At 45.0% G+C, this 22390-nt stretch overlaps 2 protein-coding genes across 2 annotated transcripts in view; both read right to left on the bottom strand.

Annotated features, from left to right (window-relative positions):
• LOC126083166 (transforming protein RhoA-like) overlaps positions 1 to 22390 on the bottom strand; it is an 885451-nt gene that overhangs the window by 842542 nt on the left and 20519 nt on the right. The gene's annotated exons all lie outside the window — the stretch shown is intronic.
• LOC126083087 (NUT family member 1-like) lies at positions 155 to 13142 on the bottom strand. Its single transcript, XM_049896430.1, has 10 exons — positions 13073 to 13142; positions 11471 to 11584; positions 10028 to 10739; positions 8500 to 8628; positions 7167 to 7306; positions 5840 to 6135; positions 5411 to 5527; positions 4833 to 5049; positions 4471 to 4531; positions 155 to 284 (listed from the first exon to the last, which is right to left on the bottom strand). The coding sequence occupies exons 1-10, from the start codon at positions 13140 to 13142 to the stop codon at positions 155 to 157; spliced, it is 1986 nt and encodes a 661-aa protein (XP_049752387.1).

The raw sequence follows: 22390 nt of genomic DNA, 5'->3' as shown, positions 1-22390 counted from the left end.
AAGGATGCCCGGTTGATTTAAACTGCCAAGCTCTTGATTAGCAGCCATAGCTCTTAACCACGACACCACTACAGTTGTTAGTGCCAGTAGGGACTTTTTTTTATGTGAGGGGTGTCGGTGTGGAATACTTCTCCTCTGCTTCTCTCTCCTTCCCCTACATGCTCCCATCCAAAAACCACTGCTGCTGTGAGAGCAGGATGAAAGTTTTCTCACATGACTGTTCTTGTTGCAATGACTTGGGGTCAGCACCCTCATCTCGCATGACCAGTTTTTCTACCAAGCCTCTGGAAACAACAACAAAATGAATGGTTTTTCAAATCATTTTCACTGTAATACCCTGAAAATTGTGTTCGTGATGAATAAGAAGACAAACATTCTTTCCTGAAAGATGATAATACCACGGTTCCCCCAAGGATCGCGGACATAAATTGACGAGCCCAGATGCCAAAAAAGCAAGGGTGTGTGATGGGGACAGGTGATGCTGAAGCTGAGAAGTGTTGCTTCATGACCCAGAATGCCCAGCTAGGAGATACATGGGAGCAAGTGTGTGTGTGGATGGGGATTTGACTTGCGTGAGTAGAATCTTGCATTGGTCTCACAATACTCACCCATTTCAGGGCCATGGGGCCCTAACTTACAACTCAAGATCCTAGGCCTGTAGCATTGTATGCACTTTTCCTTCAGAGAAAAGGATTTTCTGCCTTCCTCACCCTTACGTCTGCTCTCTGCCCAATAAACCTAGGTGCTCAAGAGTGTTTGATGACTATTCGATATCCCAGATAATCAATATGACCTGCAGAGATTTTGTGAAATTGGTATGCTGGTTTGGTTTGGGTGCTGTGTTTCATGTGTATGGAACCAAGATTTAAACTCAGGCCTTTTGACTGCAAATTCAGTTCTGTTCTTCCGAGGGTAAGTCATAACAGCTTAATGTTTTCTGCCTCTTGGTAGTTTTTCCAGGTAAAATACAAGCCTCTTATTGACTTCAAATTTCTGTTAAGCAATGACTAATATTGTTGTAAATATATCCCCAATATTACGTGAGGAATCCTTGGAGGCCTATATTTTCTTTGCTAAACCCAGCAAGTCTATTCTTGGGGTGACTTTGAAGTTTAAGGGAATGTTGAAGTTATCATTGTAGACTCTAGACTAAAGACATACAAATAGGATCAATGATGCTGGGCGTAGAACATTGACTTTATTTTAATGGAACAATTGACTTTATTCTAATGGAACAAATATATATATAGATTGGAATACACTTCAATTTTGTAAGGAAGAAGGAGGAGCCAGGGCCAAGATGGCAAAATAATCAGATGCTTCCTGTTGTTCTTCTTACATCCAAGACGTGAAAAAGAAGTGAATCAATTCTATATGACAGTGTACGGGCCCAGATCATCGAAGACAAAGCTGAAGAGTTGGACTGAGCGGCAGGATGCAGGAGAGACAGTTCAAAAGCAGCAAAGAAGTGCCAGTTGTGAGGTTGTCAGCGCCCTGCTGGCTGGGTCAGCTGCTGCATGGCAGGCTGAGGAGAGCAGTAGCATTCAGGACAGGTTTCACCATGTCAGGAGAGGCTGGGCAGTGGAAAGTCTGCAGCTGCCTCCAGATCAGGATGGAAATGGTACTGGACCTGTGAAAGTTAAGTGCAAGCTTCTAACCTACCCTCCCCATCCAAGACTCTAACAGGGGAGAAGAGCCTGTTTTCCCTCTCCACACCTGGCTCCCGCTCCCTGCGGTCCACTCTGACACCAGTCAGACAGTATGCAAGAACTGCCAGTCCTCTAACCCAGAGCTCAGGGCTCTCTGCACACAAACTAGTCCTTTGGCTGTAACAATTCACCATGCCACCTCAGCTGGGAAGTCAGGCCAGGGCTGTCTCTTTGCCTGGACACTGGCATAAAGGATCTGAGGACATGTAGCACCGTTCACCCCTGCCTGTACCTGTGTGGGCCATTTCAACACCAAGAGGGCATACACTTGAAGCCTATTTTCAACTGCAACAGCCAAGGGGCAGTTGCAGATTCGTGACATTTGATGTCACCCTGCCCATTAAACAGGCTCCTCATCCACACACATCAGGGACCTGAGGGCTGGAGGTATCACCCAACTCCATCTAGCCATGCAAGACAGGGGTGTGAGAATATAAAGTGCCTCCGAATCCCTACAGCCAACACCACTGGGTGCCAAGGACCGGCTGTATCACTCCTTTAATATCCCAGACACCCTGAGAGGTGTACAGCGTTATGCTATTTTCCCAGTGAAGATCCTGAAATGTAGAGGACTTAACGGGAATTTTCTAAAGTCAAACAGCGGGGAATGGAGGAGCCAGGGCTCTGTCCTTCACTTACCACATTGTCTTTCAATGTTGGATGTGTACACCCCCGTAAATACCTGGGATACACCAGGATTGTTGGTTATGCTGAGGAGGACACTCTATGAGGTGCCTGCATGTTGTTGGCTGGGAACCTTCTGGGACATGGCGTTCCTGAAAATTCACAGGCACTTGGAATAAAATTAGAATTTGGAACTTGGAGAAAAAAAGCATGAGACTGGAAGGAAGCTTTGGTAAATTCCAGGAAGCTTCCAGGTTGAGAAATAGAGCTACTGAGGAGAATGCGCTGATGAAGTCAGGACATGGACACGTGGATTTGAGGAGTTATGTGCAGATTGGAGGGCAAGGACTTGACAATTCTGAGGAAAGACCAGAGGTGTCCTCTCCCCTCATTCTCGTCTCTTCATCTTGATTTTTTCCCCAGCAGAATCTTACTTGCAGAGGTCTCCATCCAGATCCCCATTAGGAACCTCCCAACTCAGGAAGCAGCTCACAGGCACTAAATGCCACAACACTAGAACACCCCTGGTCTGAACATGGGGTCTATGCAAGTGCCCGAACAGTCAGACAACTGATTCCTTAGCACTCCTCAGCCCTTCCTACCATCCCTGCTCACATCTAGCCTTGCACACTCCGGGCATCCAGGTCTGCTATGAACCTCATGACATCTCTGCTTCTCCTGGACTTTATCATTGTTGTGTAAGTTAAGTTTCCTGTTGTTTGTAAGGAACTATTTTAGATGTAAGTATAAGACCAAATCGACATCAATTTAACCCTAGAATTTCAGTCATCGTTTGGGAAAGAAAGGGAAGAGTGCTTATAGGATGTTCCTTGGAAGATTCCAAAGGCACCTGAGGTCAGTCCCCTTGAGCACAGCAGGATGGACCTTCCCAATTCGGTTGAATGAGATTCTTTCCTGTCCACAAATAAGGTAAAGGGACTTCCTAACTTCCCTGTCTACTTTCATAGTTCATATGCACACTATCAAAAGAAGGCTTCATAAATGTATTTCTAACAGATTCCATCTCGTTCCCTCCTCACCGAAGGTAGCATACTACCATTGCTTATTTAGAAGTCCTCTTGAGAATTCATGATACCATTTCTTAGAGTAAATGCAGAGAAACAGAAAGCCATGACCCCAAGAAGCCAAGTGTTGATCCTGTCAAGTCAAATAAACCACACAGGAAAATCCCTGGGTATGCTGAGGATCCTTTTAGATCCGTTGTCTGGCATCTTTCTAGGAAAAAGAAAAAAAGCCCCTTCAAGAAAAGTGCAGCCTCAAGGCTCAATTATAGAAACATTAGTTAATGACCAGGAAGGCTGAAAGGTTGAAATGCAAGTTCCATTAATAGATTGTTAAGAGACAGAGATACGCATAGTATACCTACAGAAAGCTCCCCAAACCAAGCCACAGCTAGTGAAAAATGGATGATAAAAGTGATCACTGGCGATTTCTCAGTGAGCCGTGAGAGGCCAAAGCCAGACTGTCCCCAGGAGCATCCTGAGGACATCAGTTAAAGCTGGAGGAGAGAACTAGGTCAGTCACATGTGGATCAGGAACACGAGGGACACCTATATCTTTTCCTTTTCACAGCACCACAATCCATCCAGCATCAGAGGAGGGCCAGAAGAAAGAATCAATGAGAATTTCTTCCAACAAAACTATCTTTAATCCCAATTTACAGAGGACTATTCTTTAAAGTAAATCTACTGTTCTTCATCTGCCACTATGGAAGTAGATGTGCACCCTACCCAGGCTTTGGACTCCCTCTCTGCCATCATCGTATCTGTACAATAGCCAAAAGTACCACTGGGATAGGGGAGGAGCATTAGCCTAATAAGTATGGGGGAGGAGCTGACAACCCTAACCTATCTAAGGGACCCTAACTTGATGGTCTGACATATAGAAGAGCTCACTAATGGCTAAGAAGATGCTTCTTCCTTTTTCCATGAGTGGAAGGGTCACATCTTCTTTTTAGAGGCAGCGAGGGTTGCACCTCACCCACAGTCAAGGGTTGCCTCCCAGAGACTCCAAGGTCAGCCCCTGAGTAGGGCCGCTTTGCAGCAAGTGATGGAGCTCTGACTTGAGGTGGGATCTTCCACTTCACAGCTGTATGTCCAGGACGGCTAAGACTCACTGTCTCCGGAGATCGGGGCTGGGATTCTCCCCAGGTACCCTGAACTCCATGGTGCAGAATGCTGGAGGCAGGCAGAGGACTCTTGGAAAGACTCCAGGGCAGTAGGCTTTCTCGAGATGCCAAGAGGAAGTCAAGGCTGGGGAGTTCCTCCTCTTCCTCTTCTTCACCGGACCTTTCTCCTTTCCCAGGTGTTCCACTAAAAATACGAGAGGCTTGTAAGGACATTAAGGTTTCCCTGTTTCCCAGTCTAGGGGAGGTGCAACCAGGACCCCGTTGAGGAGAAGTTGATTGTTCAGACTTAAGTTCCTGTGACATGGGACTCCACATAAAGGGAGCAAGGTCTTTTAACTTAGACAAATTACTGTAGCTGCTGCCATCTTTTGGCAAGTCATCTGTATCCAACTCTTTTGTGCTAATTTTCTCGCTCATCTGTGGTTGGATGCTGTGGTTATCTGTGCTCCCTGCGTCTTGACTGGTCCTAGACTCTGTACAAGGTGACTCCGTGGTTGGCACACCATAAGTTGGGGGTGCCTCCACACCCACTTTTCCTTTCAATTCCAGCAGTCGCTTCTCCACCAGCTGCAAGGAAGGAAAATGGATAATTACTGATTCTGTACAGACTGTGAGAACACGTGGCTGAGTGGGTGGTGGAGGCCATAGTATTGGGGCAGGATTTAGGGAAGTCAGTCACATGAGCGTCCTTCAATAACTAGTACTGCAGCTCTGCCTGTCCATCCTCTTGTGTGGTTTTCCCAACCGCAATGCCTAACCACTCCACTCCTCTTCTTGGCCACTCCGTTATCTCTTACCTCCTCATTCTGCACCTGCTCCCACACCTGGAGCTGGCCTTCCCCAGAAGCCATGACAGCCAAGGCACTGTCGGGTTAGATGAAATCCTGTGGGCTTCATGTTATGATTCTCCCTTCCTCCTCTGGTTTACCTGAGTGAGAGTGAGTCCTTCCTCTTCCTCCAGCTCCTGCCTTAAGGACATAGGATCTACCTGAGAATCTGGGGATAGTAACATTTCCAGGAATTGAGGGTGAATAACTGCTTCAACCTGAGAATGGAAGGAGGCGGCATGTGAAGATCCTTGACAAGGAGTAACCAGTGATTTAGAGGTTCTAGAAGAGAATCAATAATCTCCCTCTCGAATTTGCATCCAGTATTATATTAAAATATCACCACCCCAACCTACACCTACGGAGACACTTACACACACACATGTACACACAAGAAAAGGACACACACATCGATTATGGAGGAAGGAACTGAGCTAAATTACAATGTCTGGGGTAAAACTCTAGATGTTTGGTGGATGGAGCACCAAAGTACAGAACCCACACACACCAATCCTCAGGTCCTGGCCCACCTTGGTAATAAATGCTTCCTGTGCACACAGCTTGTCAATGTAGCTCAGGAGTCCTGGGTCTGGGTACAGCTCATTCTCTTCCTCTTGTTCCTCATTTGCTTCTTCTTCACATTTCCCATCTGCCTCCACAGTGGCTGAATGGGCAGTTCCAAGGAGATCTTCCATGATTTCGACATAATCTTTGATGGCTTCAGGAGGGATTTCATGGGACCGCTTGGGCTCCCGAGGGTGCTGGGGTCTGTGTTGATGTTGCTTAGGGGGCTGTGCCATGGAACCTCCCTTCTTTGGAATGAACACTATAGAAGGGTTGGAAAGAGGATGTTTATGTGGCAGCAAATTCAGGCTCTTTCCACCTGTTACGGATTGAATAGTGTCCCCAAAATGTGTGTCAACTTGGCTAGTCCATGACTCCCAGTATTGTGTGGTTGTGCACCAATTTGGGATATGATGTGATTATTGTATGTGTTATAAATCCTAACCTCTATGATATTAGTGAAGCAGGATTATAGGCAGTGGTGTTAATGAGGGAGGCCTCAGTCTACAGATTCGATTGTATCTTAAGTCAATCTCTTTTGAAATGGAAAAGAGAGAAACAAGCAGAGAGGAGAGGAACTTCATGCCACCAAGAATGAAGTTCCCAGAGTGAAGCCCGTCCTCTGGACTCGAGGTCCCTGTGCTGAGAAGCTCCTAGACCAGGGGAAGATGGATCACAACGACCTTCCCCGAGAACCATCAGAGAGTAAAACCATTCCCCGAGAACTGGTACCCTGAATTCAGACTTCTAGCCTTCTAGACTGTGAGAGAATAAATTTCTGTTTGGTAAATCCATTCACTTGTGGTATTTCTGTTATAGCAACACTAGATAACTAAGTCACCACCCAACCCCATGTTGTAAAGGCAGAATTATGGAGACACTGACATGGTTCCTGGTAGGGCAGGCACACCTGAAGCCACAAACACTGTGAGAGGAGAAGAGGTAAGAGGCAGACGGTCCAAGAGAGTCAACTTATGGGGAAACTTGAAACTGCTTCTTTTTCAAGAAGTCTCATTGAGACCCACATTTAAAGCTGATTAGGTATTGGAGCCCACATTTGATAATCCATGTGAGACAATAGTTATAAAACTTGACCACCTCACTACTAGTGTGTAAAGAAGAACAGCGGAGACCCCAGGCATCTGGCAGTCTCTGCTGATAGAAATAGCCATTGTCCCCTCTTGAAAGAAAAGTACCACAGGTGAAGACAATGCCTTCTCCCAACAAAACCAGTCCCTAAATACCTCCTTTGACCCCTGGCCCATAGCTCCTGTTGAACTTGCTTAGCCATACCTGGATGCTGGCCAACCACAGTGGATGAAGGCCCGTGAGGATCAAGATTGCGTGGAGCTGGAGGAAGCAGGCAGACAGACGCATTCCTCTGCTGCAACATCTGAATCTCTGACTTCTCCTCTGCCTCAAACTCCATGAACCTGACAAGGGTGAGGGAGGCACAGGCTGTGCTGAGGAGAAGGCAAGATGTACCAGGAGCCCCAGGGCCAGACAACAGCCAATTATGGGGCAGTGGAGAAAGATGTGCCTTCAATGACCTGACCAGGTGCCCAGTAAGTCCATTTCCCAGGAGGCACAAACAAGGTTTGGGTCCTTTACATGTTCACCACATCATCCCTTCACCTGCAGCACAACTCATCATAACATAGGAAGGTTGTGAAGGAAATGAGCCCTGCCTTCTTGGAAGCTCCTCCTGACACAGCCATAGTGCTCACTACCTTTCCATACCCTTAGCACCTGATGGCACACCACAACACTGACACTGGTTGGTTGAATTGAATCACACCTACATGACACACAGCAGGACCCACTCATGCACACCGTTCTCCAAGCCTCTCCTGCCCTTGCCTAAAACACACACAGTAGAGGTGACAGCCTGAACCTGGAATGGGATGAAGTTGATTGCAGGTGACACCAAGGAGTAGTTCCTAGTGTCCCAGTCCTAGTCTCAACCTTTGAGGCCTTGGGATATAAACCAGATGGGCAAATGGTCCAAGAGACATTTGCAAAAAAGGTGGAATATGAGGTTTCACAAAAGCCTCAGGCTCCTCTCATGATTTTTTTTTTTTAAACCAAGGGAGGAAAGGCAATGAAGGACAGAAGCTCGTCCAACAGGGTGACTGAGATGCTGTCTTCTCATGAATACAGCTTTCCAGCCTGGACCATTCTTGGACGGTTGTAGAACAATTTTGTACCAGTTGTCATGAGGAGGAGTGGCCCCAAATTCCCTGTTAGCTATATGGACATTGAGGCAAGCAGGAACTTGGCTGGTACAGCATATCCCCTCATTTCAGAGTGTCTAGAGCTTGGACTATATCTCCATGGGTAGCCACAGTGTTTCTCCCCACTCTGTCTTAACACTCAAGTATGGGGGCATCTACAAATCCAACATGTAGAAGGGGTGAATTTCTTGATGAATGCAGAACAGAAAACTCCAAGCAGTGAGTGTGGTGGTAGAAGTTGTCTGAGGGTAGAGCGGGATCATCAGGGAACCAGGAACCCTCTTCAAGTGCACACCTCCTCCTCACACAGCCCCTCTGATTTGTACCAGCCCTCCTACTTCATTCACATCTCATTGCTCAGTCCCAACAAGGCCAAGATGCCATGGACTCACTTTTCTGCCATCTCATAGAAGATCATCCGGTCAAAATTGCTCTTGAGCTGCCATTCCTGTACAGACCGCCAGAATCCCTCCTCCAGGGTCATGGTGGGCTTCAGTCTAGCCAGGGATCGCAGGACTGGGCTAAATATCCATGCATGTCAGTAACTTTCGACAAATACATATCTCATCCCCATCTTAACACCACCCCTACACACATCCTCTGCCCATTATCACATCTATCTTCCTATTTGTCCGTGTCCATCCCTCTTCCAGTGTTTTAGATTTCAAGTGCTTTTGCCTCCAGGATACCACTTGCTGTTTTGGAATCCAAGGAATCCCTAAGACTGCTGGAAATTTGGATTTAGTGGACTGTGTCTTTATTCCTGGGCGAGTGGTGGGCAGTGGGAGAGGGAAGAAGATGCCTTCAGTCTTTCAGCCAATGAGAGCAACGTGTATGTGGAAAAACACCATGTGGAATGTGATAAGAGTTCGATATTGATTGACCTGTTGGGAAGCTCAGGGTTGAGAGAGATGTAGGGTCTGCTCTGAAAAGATAAAGCTTCCCACGTGACTAATCACTCTGCCTTTCATTCACAGAAGTCCGTGACCCTGCACTTCATTGCCAATTTCCACTCACACATACTGTAGCTAGGAAAATTTCACTCTTGTAGATACTTTTTTTGGACTACACTTCATATATTAGGTCATATCATCTTCTTAGCTATCCTCTTAACCGTAGTTGTCTCCTTATTTGATGAGATACTCTAGGGTGAAGATGTATAATGGCCTGTTCAGGATTACAAATCTAAGGAGGACAGAGCCCAAACCCTTCACAACTATGCATACTCTACCACCTCCCTGTTGTAACTGGAATTCTCTAGAGGAATGAGGGTGGGAGTAAACTTAAAGTGGTTGTCCTAGGCCTTGCCCGTTTCCTCTCTCCTCTGGACATGATACGGCACTGGCCAACATATGATCAACTCCTATTTTGGAAAGTAAAGACCAGTGGAGGAATGTCGTGTTCGCGGTCTGAGACCAAAATTCATATCATGGGTCCTCACTTTACCACAGTGTTTAAAAAAAACAGAACCAAAGCCTTTGCCATTGAGTTGATCCCTACTCATAGCAACAATATAGAACAGATTGGAAGTGCCCCACAGAGTTTGCGAGGAGGGCTGGTGGATTCGAACTGCTGACCTTTTGGTTAGCAGCCATAGAACTTAACAACTATGCTACCAGGTTTTCCACCATACTGTTTAGTCTCCTGTAAATAATTATTAGGATAATGATTCCAATATAAAGACTGGCTTCATGTACAAGGTGGTCAGCATCAATTGAAATAAGGCATCTGAATGTGTTGTTCACAGGGAGGTACGGTTAATATGATCAGGAAGATATCTTCTCATAACATATCCCATCGCCCTCATGACCTTTACTCAAGTGTTCGTAAAGAGCGTAACCTCCATTGTGTCTCCCCAAGACCTCTTTATTTGAAAGCTGCACGATAATCTCAGCTGTCCCCACTGATTAGGGCACTCACATAAGAAAGCAGGAAAGAGCTTCTGTATCAGGACTTTGGGGATGGTGCCTCCGGGCCAGAGACTTGAAGCATTGCCAACGTCGGTAGTTCTGGTAAACACTCTGGGGATTACAGGAGGAGTCATCCAGTGAAGGCCTGGATTGTGTGGCGGCCAGGCTTCCCTCCCCAGAAGAAGCGTGTTGGCCTGAGCAAGCCTTCTCTTGGGGGAAAATGGAGGCCAGCTGGGCAGCTGGTGGTGGAGCTTGAAGAGAAAGAGTTGGGGACCAAACTCCCCTACAAGCCTGAGTACCCACAACAGACATGGCAGGGATCACAGAAGAGGCTTCCCTAAAAGGGGGTGGAGCATACTCAAGTGCCCCACTGGGAGCCCCTGGGGCACTCCAATTAAGTGGGGTCTGCACCATGGCAAAGGTCTGAATTCCAGGCAGCTCTGCTGATCTCCCTTCTGTCCTCACTTGAACAATGACCTTGCCAGCTCTGGCCCCACCGTGGCCAGAATCCCCAACGATAGGCACCAGAAGTGTCCTGGGGAGAGCAGAGAGCCCCAGAGGGGTGCCTGCAGGGCATGAGGAAGTCATGAGGGGGAGTGGGTGCTGCTCCCTGGGTTCTTGATGTGGGTGTCTGGGAGTGTGTGGGGGGAAGGGCAGTGCAGCAAAAGGAGACATGGAGGCACCAGGATTCATGGTCATATCCGGACCGAGCACTGGAGTTGCTGTTGAGACAAAGGAAAAGGGTAAATGGAGGAGTAGGAAAGGCAACCAGGTGTTAGGTCATCTGAATTCCCTGCCTGGTCACTGGGAATCGGCACAATGAATCTCAGCTGATGGGCATCAGTATGGAAGGGCAAAGTGGTGAAGACTGCAAGAAGTCCCAAGAGTGAATTAGATTTTCTTTCCCTCTAGTTGAGAAATTTTCCACTAGAGAACTTGTGAGCACTTCAACTAGATTCTCAGGCCTCTGTCTACCGAAAAGTAAGAGGCCCAAGCTATCAATGACTCACAGAACCTCTCTCAGGAATCCCAGGCAGACAGGCTGCCACCCTCATAAGCTGTTTCCAACCCATGGAACAGGGTTGACATCCACTCTGTCTGAAATGCCCCCAGCAGGCTCACTAGCAGGGAAGGGACATTCTGAAGTAGAAAGTGTCCTCCAGACTTTCTTGAAAGAGTGAGTCTTCAAAAGAGTGGTTTCCCTATCTCCTCCTGAGCGTTTCTTTTCATGATGCATACTATAAAACCCCTTTCCTCCTTCCCCAACCTCCTGTCTCATTTTTCCAATCTTCCTCTTCAGGCTCCCTAGGTTGGATATTCCAGGTGGTGTTAAGGGTCCACTCCTCACTCCTGCTCAGACAGCTTGTCCCCAGGGGAAGTGTCAAATTTGAATTCCCAAGGGTTGGAGGGGTGGTAGGGATCTGATAACACACCCCCTCCCCTCCAGGCCTACCTCTTTCTGAAGACATCTCCACAGGCTTGGGCACTGACCACAGCTGTCTGGCAGCCTTCAGCACCTGAAATCGCCACGTCCTGGACTTGGAGCGTGATCTGGCTCCAACAGATGCTCATGGATCCAAGAAAAGGAGGGAAAATTTGAATCTAAACAGGAGTAGAATGTAGGACTCCAGACATTCTACAGTGGGGGAGGGGTGGAGGGCAGGTGGGGATGAGGAGACATTCCATGAAAGGGATCTGACAGATAGGCAAAAGCTACCTGTTTCCTTCAAATTATGGTTGACAACACAAATAGTGTTAACCTCTTAGGGCCATTTGTGGGTTCTTTCTCAGATCCACAGCACAAAGGCTCTACTCTAGACTTCAATTCTCATCAACATACCTAGTTTTGAGCCCCTACACCCACCCTGTTCCCCAACTCTAGGTGGCAGGTTCTTGAATTATTACAAGGTCACCAGCACTTCATAAACAAAATTCAGGACACCTTGTCTAATGGAAGGTGGGGTACATATAGAGACAAGGAATCCAAGTGTTTGAAATTAGGGTTTTCAGAGAAGTTCCATTGTGTTTGGTGTGTGTGCATACAGTATTGTATACATTATTGTTTAGGAGGCAGTCCTTGTGTCCCTGAACTCCCATTCATTACTTAAAACTCTGGGGGCTGCAGCATGGCCGGCCTTACTTATGATCCTTTCTCCTGGAAAGCCCCAGTGTATTAAAGGAAGGGCGACAGCCTCTAATTCCATGACCAGAAGTAGATTCCTGTTGTTTCCCAGATTATTATATTGTACATTCATATTTAAGTATCTTATTACTAACAATGACTGTAATTCAGTAGTTAAAGAAAGATACCTCTGTATAGTTGAAAAGTCCAATAGTTCAGATAGATTGTACAGTGACAACTCCTCCCCCCACCCCCCACACCTTTTCTTGGCAACCAAATTCTCCATCTCATTGGAAATCGATGATGTTTTCTATTTCTTTTTCCTCTTTCTAGAAATATTGTATGTGACTGGGGGTAACTAACACAAGCTATGCTCATTTCTCAAAAGTGATTTCAGTTTCCCTGTTTTCATTATACAAGTATGGTGTGTTCCTATATATATATGTATATATTTATTCTTTCCTTTAAAATTAATGCTATCCTGTATGTCTATATTTTTTCTTTCCCTTTCTGGATCAATGATTCTGTTTGTATTCTTACATATACCCTAGATTCTACAATGAGAACTGCAACATTTTCGTAAACATCAAATTAGCCCAAGAATAGGCTTGCTGGATTTAGCAAGTAAAATACAGGACTCCAAGGAATCCCTGTGTAATATGAAGACATAGTTTCAAGAACACCGCACCAATAGGATTCCACAAAAACGTTAGTTGTTCTTTCTCAAAAATTTGAAGTTGACAAGTGGCCTGTATTTTATCTGGCAAACCTACCAGAGGGAAAATAAAAAAAACCTTAGCTATTATGACTTACTCACCCTCATAAGAGCAGAACTAAATTTGCACTCAGAAGGTCAGAGTTGGAATCTTGGTTCCATAAACATAAAACACAGCGCCCAAACCAAACCAGCACACCAATTATACATAATCTTACCGGTCATTTTGATCATCTGGGATACTGAATGGTTATCAAACCCTCTGGAGCTCTTGAGCTTAGTGGGCATGGGAGCAGCTATAAGGATGAGGGAGAAGAAAATCTATTTCTCTGAAACTAAACTAAATGAGCTTCGGAATCAACTCGAAGGCAATGGATAATGAGTGTTTTTGTTTTTGTTTTTTCCAACAGCCCTGGGTTCTTCAGGTGCTAGATGGAGCCCCATGGCCGTAAAATGGGTGGGTATCTTGAGACCAAAACAGGATTCTACTCACCAAAGTCAAGTCACACACACACTTGCTCCCATCTAACCCCTACCTGGCCATTCTGAGCCATGAAGTCCTACACACACCCTCGCTCTTTGGAATCCAGGCTCATCAAGGTATGTGCTCAAATCTTTGTGTGAGTAATGGTAGAATGTTCATTAAATAAAATATGTTTGACTTTTTTTCATCATGAGCATAATTTTCAGTGTATTAAAATGAGTTGAAAGAGCACTTATTTTGTTGTTTCAGGAAGAGACACTTGATGCAAAATTAGTCATGGGTGATGAAGGGTGCTGACCCCTAGTGGTTGCAATGAGAAAAGTAATGTGAGACCAACTTTAATCCTGCTCTCACAGCAGTAGTGCCCTTTCAGATGGCAGGGTGTAAGGGAAGGAGAGAGGCATGAAGGAGTGTTCCACACTGATAGCCTTCACTGAGAAAATTTCCCTGCTGGCACTAACTTAGATTCTTGTCACTGGGGAAGATATTTTGACTTGAGGGTAATGTGGAAAAAGGCAATAGCAGCCATATTGTAGAGGAGAACAGAGAATTGGAAGCTCGGAGGAGACAAGGGTTCTTCTCCCCTCTTTGCGACAATTATGTTACAAAGCCATTTCATAATGTGGTCCTCATGAATTGCCTCATGCTGTCTGAGTTTTACCTGAAATATAAACCTGATAAGACCCGATGAATCTATCTTCAGCATCCACAGCGTTTGCCCAACCACTGTGAAAAGAGCGCCTCCACGCAGCTTCTGCCTTTCTGGAAATTGCCCACCCCTTAATTCTCTGCAACCAGGAAGCAGCTTCTTGCGTGCATCTATCTTTGTATTTTCTCTGGCACCTACACTGAACAACTCCACTCATGTCTTAGCTTAGATGGTGAAGTTAGATTCAAGAAAAACCGCCCTGATATTTTTAAAAGCTAGTCATGGTGATTGATAAAAGTAAAACCTTGGTGACTTTTCTTAGGACTTGAGCTTCTCCCGTGGAGCAACCTTAAATGCTTTTCAATCTAGGCCAATGGTGGGGCAAATCAGTGCATCTAGGCCTTCAAGAAAAGCAGACTTGTTCTTTCATTCTTCTGCTTGCCAGTGAGTCCATGAATTTTTTCCCATTGTACATATTAACTTGGATTTAGGACCATTGGATTTGAATGAGTGAGCCCAGAGCCAATGATTTAAACATTGCATTGTGGAGGAACATTAATGTCCACATTCTGCAATTTCTGTTTCTACTGCCTGAAAATATTCAGCCATGGAAGCATGTGTGATTAAATTAGCCCCTATGAAATTTACTACTATTGGCTGTGAAAGCACAAAGCCAAAAGTCCTTTGGAACTGGCTCTCTGACCATCCGTGTAGAAAAACTCTAAGGCCTGCACCGACCACTGAAAAAAAATCATCTCTCTTCTTAGGTCATAGAACACAGACGACAGATGATCTCCCACCCAACCTCAGAGCACTGGAGGAAATGATAAAATGTGATGACTGAGACTTATTCAGCTGCTGTGATTTCTCTCTCAGCCTGTGCACTTGGAGGCTCCATGTGTTGGCTCTGTAGGGCCATGCAGAGAGTCATCCAAGGAGTGAGAAATAATACAAATCTTGCAATTTCCAGAAAAAGGCTGTCGGATTATTGAAATTAAAAAAAAAAAAAAACCCTTAAAAGCAATACAATGATGCAATTCTGGTGCGTATTTTTTTAAGGGCTAACAGGAATAATTAATTTATATTATGAAAAAAAGGAATAATTTTTTTTTTCCCACAGTACCTGCTATGTGGACAGGAAGAAAGTAACACTGGCTGAGATGTTTTCCTACTCACTAAACAGGAGAAAAGTAAACTGAAGGACACATATTGAGGACTTTTCCCTTAAGAGATCTCTTAGCATGCATTCCTTGATTTGTAGAGCCAGGGATAGTGAGAGTACAGCATAACCAAAAACCAAACCCAGTGCCATCGAGTCGATCCCGACTCATAGCGACCCTCAGGACAGAGTAGAACTGCCCCACAGAGTTTCCAAGGAGCGCCTAGACGGATTCTAACTGCCGACCCTTTGGTTAGCAGCTGTAGCACTTAACCACTACGCGACCAGGGTTTCCGAGAGAGAATAGTATAGTCCATGTAAAAAAGCAAATACAACTTAGTAGGATCTGCAGAGGTAGGGGATGTGAAAATCAAGCATATCTTATTGCAAGGCAGTCTGGGAGGTTTGAATTATCAGCAGGGCTGCCTGAGGAAAAATAGCCCTTGGATGATAGAGTTCTGTCTTATGGGGTCGCTGTGAGTCAGAATGCACTCACAACAAAGGGTACGCTTTAGGTACGAAGCCTTTAGGGTGCAAGGCTAAGCCCGCCCTGCTTTAGGAGCTCACGCATGCGCACAGCCTCCTGGGACAAGGCTCTGGGGCATGCGAACTGCCACCTCTAACGGCCTCAGGCGTCAGTTGCAGAAGGTCCCCTTCACTGAGGCGCGAGGCAGGAGCAGGGAAGGCAGGGTCCCTAAGGGTAGGTCTCGCGCTGGGCTGGGCTGTGCCAGGGGAGGCCTCAGACCCTGCACACAGGAGCGCACCGCTCTTCCGCTTTCTCCTCGGTCAGTTCTATTACACAGGAAGGTAAGGGACACACAAACATCCTTGGTAATGTTGCTGCTATGCTTTACCCTCCAATAGGCTCTTGGGTTATTTGCAGGTGGCCGGTTTGCATTGGGAGACCCCCTTTCCTGGTGTAGAATTCAGCGCTCTCAGGTTGCTAGCGTGCCCTGTGCTGGCAGTATTCATACCACGGGAAATGGCAAAGGCTGCACCTCAGGACTGCAGTGATTGTTTTCCTAACTGGTGGACTGAAAATGAGGGGGGGGACTTTCAATAATGACTCTCTAAACTGACAAGTGTGTCATTATCTGTTGCATTTTGAATAATACCTAATTTTGAAAAATAAGGATTTGAAAAGCACTCTGTTTAAGCACAGAAAGAGCTCGTGTCAAGGAAAATTCTGTCAAGTTCCAGCCTAGGACCTCATGTCTCTTAGGTCTTCCTTGTTAACATAAGAAACATATCAACCAACATTCATGTTCAAATGACACTGCTGTGCTGAGGAAGTGAGTGACTTGCTGAATTGACTAAAAACCAAGCATTTATTTGTAGTGTCGTGCATGGAATCATGACTGACTTGCAAGCATGGTGGGTTAAGGATGCAGCAGATTTTCCAAGATCTACAAAAGCACCCTGCTAATGATGTGTGTATAAAAGATTTCCAGTCACGAGTACTGCATGTTTGACTGAAATCAGTAAATTCTGTGTCACTCCTCCATGTGTATCTGGGAGATTTTATATGTATGATTCTGCAGAAAGCCAGTGTGAGTGTGTAATCCTTTGCCAGCACACAACTGTGTGTGCATTTGAGGCTGTAAGTTGCTGCATTTGTGTTTCTATCCTGGAGTGAGTGTCTGTGGGTGTATTTGGAATGTGAGGCACGTGTGTATATTAATAGGCTGTCGGGGGTCAGTGTTTGTACTTGAGGAGATGCAAAAGTTTTGCATTTGTTTTTTGAGGGTGGATACTTGTGTGGTGGTGTGTATAACTTGAAATAGGACAGAGATGTAGTTGTGAGCTTCGTAGGGATTGTGAGAATTGAGGGGTGTGGGTACTTCTGTGCCCGTTATTTGGGACTCTGTTGGCCATGTGTTTCTGTGAATTCACAGTTTGGGGGTTGTGTATGTGTGAATGGGTTCGCGGGAAGTTGGTATTTGTATGTGTGGGTTGGCGGTGTCTGTATGAATATTTGTGGTTCAGTATGAGTGTGTTTTGTGGGAGTGTGCAGGGCATGAGATACAGGCATGTGCACTCAAAGACTCGAAGGTAAGCTCTTTACAATTTGTGGCTGGAGGGAATACTTAGGGCGTGGCTCTCCTGCCATGGATTTTGGGTCATTCTGTGTACCTAATAGCAGGTTTGGAATGGGTTTCTCAGCTTTACGTTTGGGCATCTGAGGGAGTGTGCCTGTGTGTATTAGTTTGGGTGTAGGACCTGTTCTTTTTTATATTTGAGGACTGAGAGAGGATCACCGGTGTGTAGTCAGGGCATGTTGTACATTTGTGTTGCTTTGGGTGCTTTTCCGGAGTTGCACATGAATTCTTCCATGTTCGGTCTGGGGTTTGTGTGATTCTGTACACTAGAAAATTTGAAATTGATTTCTGTTTGAGTATTTTGGATTGTTGGATTATGTGTAGACAGGCATTATGAGGGTTTATTGGCGTTGGAAGATACAGGGTCATTGTTGCATACTTTCAGTTCCCTGGATAATTTAGGTTAGATTTAGGGTATAAGGCCAGTTGTATGGGTAAAGAACTTGTGTGTTTCATGAAGGGGCATGGCTGTTTGGATGACTATTTTCCAGGGCTGTGTGTAATATTTTTCAGTAGAGAGTATGGTGTATTCTGGAAAATGAGGAGGTGTGTATCTGATGAAAATATGGGGCTGTGTATTTGCACAGGGTGTAGGAGAATTGTTTTTACATGTAGTAGAGGCACGTTGATATGGTTATGTGTGAGATATTGAGAATGTGGCTGTCTCGGAACGTGAGATATGGACCTGGAACGGGGTTCCAGTGTATTTATTCAGGATGTGCAAGAGATATCTCATTGTGAGTGGGGAGTATATACTGGTGTGTGTAAGTCATGAGTGGGAGGGTGAATTATTCTTGGAGTATTCTACAAGTGTTTCTTTGGAGAATGTTAGGGTGTTTCTAAATGTGTGTGTTTGGGCATGTTCGGAGGTTGGGAAATGAGGCTATATTCTAGAGACATGTGATAATCTATAGTGTCTTGGGTGATGTATACTTTGAGAAATTGAGGCTGTTTACATGTGTGTATGTGCCTGTGTGTGTTGTGTCTGGCATGTGTGAACACGTGGCCACTTAGGGGCGTGGGTTGTGTGTGTATATTAGCTAGAGTGCAAGGATTGTTGGTGTTTTGGAGTTTTATCTGCATCTATACATGTGTGGGGTATATATACATGGTTGGGTTATGGGTGAGTGTGTGGGGGGGTTGTGTCTGTATGAAAGCAGCCAGCATTTCTCTTTGTGCCTATTCTGGTCTAATTCTTGCAGAATTTGGTGGTATAGCTTGTATGTACATTTTCAATGTTCATGTGATGTACTTACATATATTAATACTAAGGGTCCTATGTGGTTGTGTGTTTATTTGGTTTCACTAGTTTTCAGAGGTGTTTGTTCTGGAGGATGTGGGAGATTCAGGATGTACCTTTGGAAACTGAGAAGATTTATATAAATTGTGCATGCATTTTGGAATTTGTGTATTATAAGTGTTTTAGAGATGTGGGTTTTAGTGTGTGTCTGTATTAGCGTGGCTTATGAAGTGAGATTTTGAACATGGTGGTGTCAGAGAGCTAGATAGTGTGTAGTGTTTGTTGTACGTGTGTGTTCAGGCACGTGTGGAGAGTATACACATCGTTGTAGTCACGACTGTGAGTGTTCACGGTCCGTAGGGTTTTTGTTGTAAAACTATTAGCAGTAAGATGTGGTATGTTTGTATATTCAGGTTGTGGGTCGAGGTTGTATGTGTGTGTTCAGGCGTTGTGAGCTGTGTGTTCTGGAGATGTATAGTGAGATTTGGTTTACATATTATGGGTGGGAGTTAAAGGTCCTTCTCATGGTGCAGGTGGAATGTGTGTACATGTTAATAGGAAAGTGGATCATGTATGTTGGCATCGGCTCCTATTAACTTGGGATAGTAGGTGGTGCTTATCTCTGCCCATTGGGGGTCAGTGACATCAGGCTGGTACCTTGAAATTAGCCGTGGCAGGATTACTTCTATCAGGTGAGTTGTCAGTCTTTACAAAGCAGACTTGCAGCACTCCCAGTGGAGAGTGAATTGATAAATATCTACCAACACATCATTGGTCAGTGTGTGTGTGTGTGTGTCTTTCTGTCTGTGTATGTGCCTGTGTGTCAATCGAATGTGTTAAACAAGAACATATAGACATGATTGGTGTACTCTATTGGAGATTGTGAGTGGAGCATTTGGGGGACTTAGGCCCTTCTATGTGTCCCTGGAAAAGAGGTGTGGCAATATTGTATCCTTTCATCTCACTTTTTCAATCTCTGTGGGGTTTTGGATGCCTAACAAATAATCTGAGAAGCCAGAATATATGAGGAAGAATGGGGCATCAGCATTGGAGGAATGTCATTGACAACCTGGGATACGCAGATGACACTTGCATGCTGAAAATGAAGAAAACTTGAATAACTACTTGATGAAGTTCAGAGACCACAGCCTTCAGTGTGGATTACACTTCAACATAATGAAAATGAAAATCTTCACTCTGGACAACCAAAGTAAGTAGCAGTATATTTGAAGTTGTCAAGGATTGCATGCCCCTTGAATCAATAGTCAACAACCATGAAAACAGTAGTCAGGACATAAAAGGACTTTTGCCTTGATTAAATCTGCTGCAAAAGATGTCCTTACAATTGTAAAAATGCAAGATGTCACTTTGATAAGAAAGGTTCACCTGACAAAGCCTGGCTTGCCAGTCCCACCAAATGTCTGCCCCTCAGAGCTTAGGAGCCTTTCTAGAGTCAAAGAGCATCAGTAACCAGGAGGGAGGGAAAACATAGTGTTATCACCTGGGCCTGGGAGGAGAGGACTGCAAGAACCCTGAGATGACAGGACCTCAGTTAGCTGAAAAACAGCCAGCTAGAGACTTGCACAGGCAGAATCCCTCGAGCCTTGGTTGTGGGTAGGGTGAACCTTCTGATGTGACCCTGTGCTGAGAGGCGTGAGATGCAGGTGAAGGTCTCAGTCACACCTGTGCAGGTGTGTGTGGACTATTCTAGCTTTGTTGGCTCAGGTGAGCTGACAGGTAAGGGAGATGAGGAACTGGGTCTGTGGTCCTTGAACAACCTGGAGGAAGATGACAGTTCAACTCTTATAGTAGGCCTTCCCAGCCACACCCCTTGTCTCTTCTGTCACAGGTGGCCTCAGGATCCAAAAGATAGAATGAAATGGGTTTCCTCTGGTGTGTCTGATCAGTTGGTTCAGATCCCCACCTTCCCAGGCAGTTCAGTGGGAGTGGCAGAAGCAACGCAGGGGTTTGGGTCAGGTAAGTGACAGGGGAGGCTGTGGGGAAGCCCTGTCCCTGAGGGAAGGTGGGGAGGGTGGATCTAGAGAGCATGGGGAAGCCCACCTGTGAATAGACATGGCTCTTACTTCCAAGTCCTTTCTTTTCTGAAGCCTCAGGTTGCTGCTAGCACTGGGAGCCTCATCTCAGCGTCCTATTTTTCTGATAGGGTGACGTGACCTTCTTTATTTTCCCCCATGTCATGTGCAGCTTCGGACACACCACGTGATGTCAAATGACCATGGCGGTCCCAAGGTGACTGCACACACGCCTCCTACCACACTTGGACCCACCAAAGGACTTCTGCACCTTCTGGTGAGTGTCCTTCATGATGGTGGATTCTCCTGCCCAGAAGTGTACTGATACCTCCTTGTGGAATGATCCAGTAACTGCTTCTCTGTAGTACAAATGGATTCCCTGTAGCCTGGCCAGCCTGCTTCATAGGTTATTCCCAACATGATGACCATAGTTGGTTCTTCATGTACTCTTTTGTTGGCAGAATGGTGGTTGGCCTTCTTTTATATTGTAAAACATCACATATTTTAAATATAATATCTGATTAATAATACATGCTAGTATTTCATAGGTTTCTTTTCATTTGGTTTTGAATATTCTTTTTGTTGACTTTGTTCCTTTGTTTTTAGAAATCACCCCCGTGCTTTCTGCCTCCAGCCCTCCCAGCCATTAAACTGCTCTATGTCTTTGCATATTGTAGACTTTCGTGTAAGTGGGATCATACAATAATTGTTCTTGGGATTTCAGTTATTTCATTCAGAATAGTGTTTTCAAGGTTCATCCACTTATTGAAAATAACAGAATCTTCTTGTTCTTTATGGCTGCATAATATTGCATGTATCTATATGTCACGTTCTGTGTATCCAATCATCTTTAATGGACACTGGGGTTGTTTCCACCTTTTTGGTTCAGTGAATAATGTTGCAGTAAATGTCAGTGTCCATGTATGTGTTTTCGTACTTTCAATTCTTTTGTGTATATGCCTAGGGGTGGAATGACAGGGTCATATGGCAATTCTTTGTTAGATTATTTGAGGAGCCACCAAACTGTGTACTACAGTGGCTGTAGCACCTCAGATGCGCAGTAGCAATGCACATGGCTCCGTTTCTTCCATTCTCACTAACTTTGTTCTGTTTGTTTTTTTCTGGCAATACCCATCAGTGGGATGTGGAGTGATACCTCATTGTGATTTTGATTTTTTTTTTTAATGACTGCTGATGCCTCTTTTCATGTGCATACTGGCCATTTGTATTTTCTTTGGAATAATGCCTATTTATGCCTTTTGCCACTTTTTTAAATTGGGTAGCTTGTGTTTCTGTATTTAGCTCTAGGCACTCCTTATATTTCTGAATATGAAACCCTTAAGGAATGTGGAGATTCCAAGTATGCTCTCGCAACCTGTAGTTGTCTTCACTTTCTTGATAGTGCTCACTGATACACAAAAGATTTAAATTGCACCAAGAGAAATTTATCTATTTGTTTGTTATCTCATATCTATGAAAGTGTGGGGGGAAAAACATGAAATATAACTCTGATGCTTACTTTTAAGGGTTTTATGGTTTTAGTTCTCATATTTAGGTCATCTATCCATTTAGAGTAAATTTTGTATATGGTGTGGAGTACGTGTCCACATTCATGCTTTTCTGTGTGGAAATCCAGTTCTCCCAGCATCATATGTTAAAGAGACCATTATTTGCACATTCAATGGACATAGCATCACTCTTGAAACAAATTGAGCAAAGATGTACAAATTCATTTCTGAACCCCCAATTCTATTCCTTTGGTCTCTATGTCTATTCTTATGCCAGAACCAGAATGTTTAGTGTACTGCATGTGCGTAGTTGTATTTTAAATCTTGAATTGTGTGTCCTACAGCTTCTTCTTTTTTCAAGATG

This window comes from Elephas maximus, chromosome 9 (assembly GCF_024166365.1).
Source record: "Elephas maximus indicus isolate mEleMax1 chromosome 9, mEleMax1 primary haplotype, whole genome shotgun sequence".
NCBI classification, from domain to species: domain Eukaryota; kingdom Metazoa; phylum Chordata; class Mammalia; order Proboscidea; family Elephantidae; genus Elephas; species Elephas maximus.
Note: the sequence above shows the minus strand (reverse complement) of the source record. Positions and strands in the feature narration are given on the sequence as shown.

Bases quoted from the DNA above. Each gene is read 5' to 3' on its own strand.
- LOC126083087 (XM_049896430.1), bottom strand. From the start codon at position 13,142: ATGCCCACTAAGCTCAAGAGCTCCAGAGGGTTTGATAACCATTCAGTA. The intron at 10,740-11,470 runs GTAGGCCTGGAG...TTGTCTCAACAG, and splicing joins GGAGATGTCTTCAGAAAGAG to CAACTCCAGTGCTCGGTCCG. The intron at 5,528-5,839 runs GTGGGCCAGGAC...TTCCATTCTCAG, and splicing joins AGGAAGCATTTATTACCAAG to GTTGAAGCAGTTATTCACCC.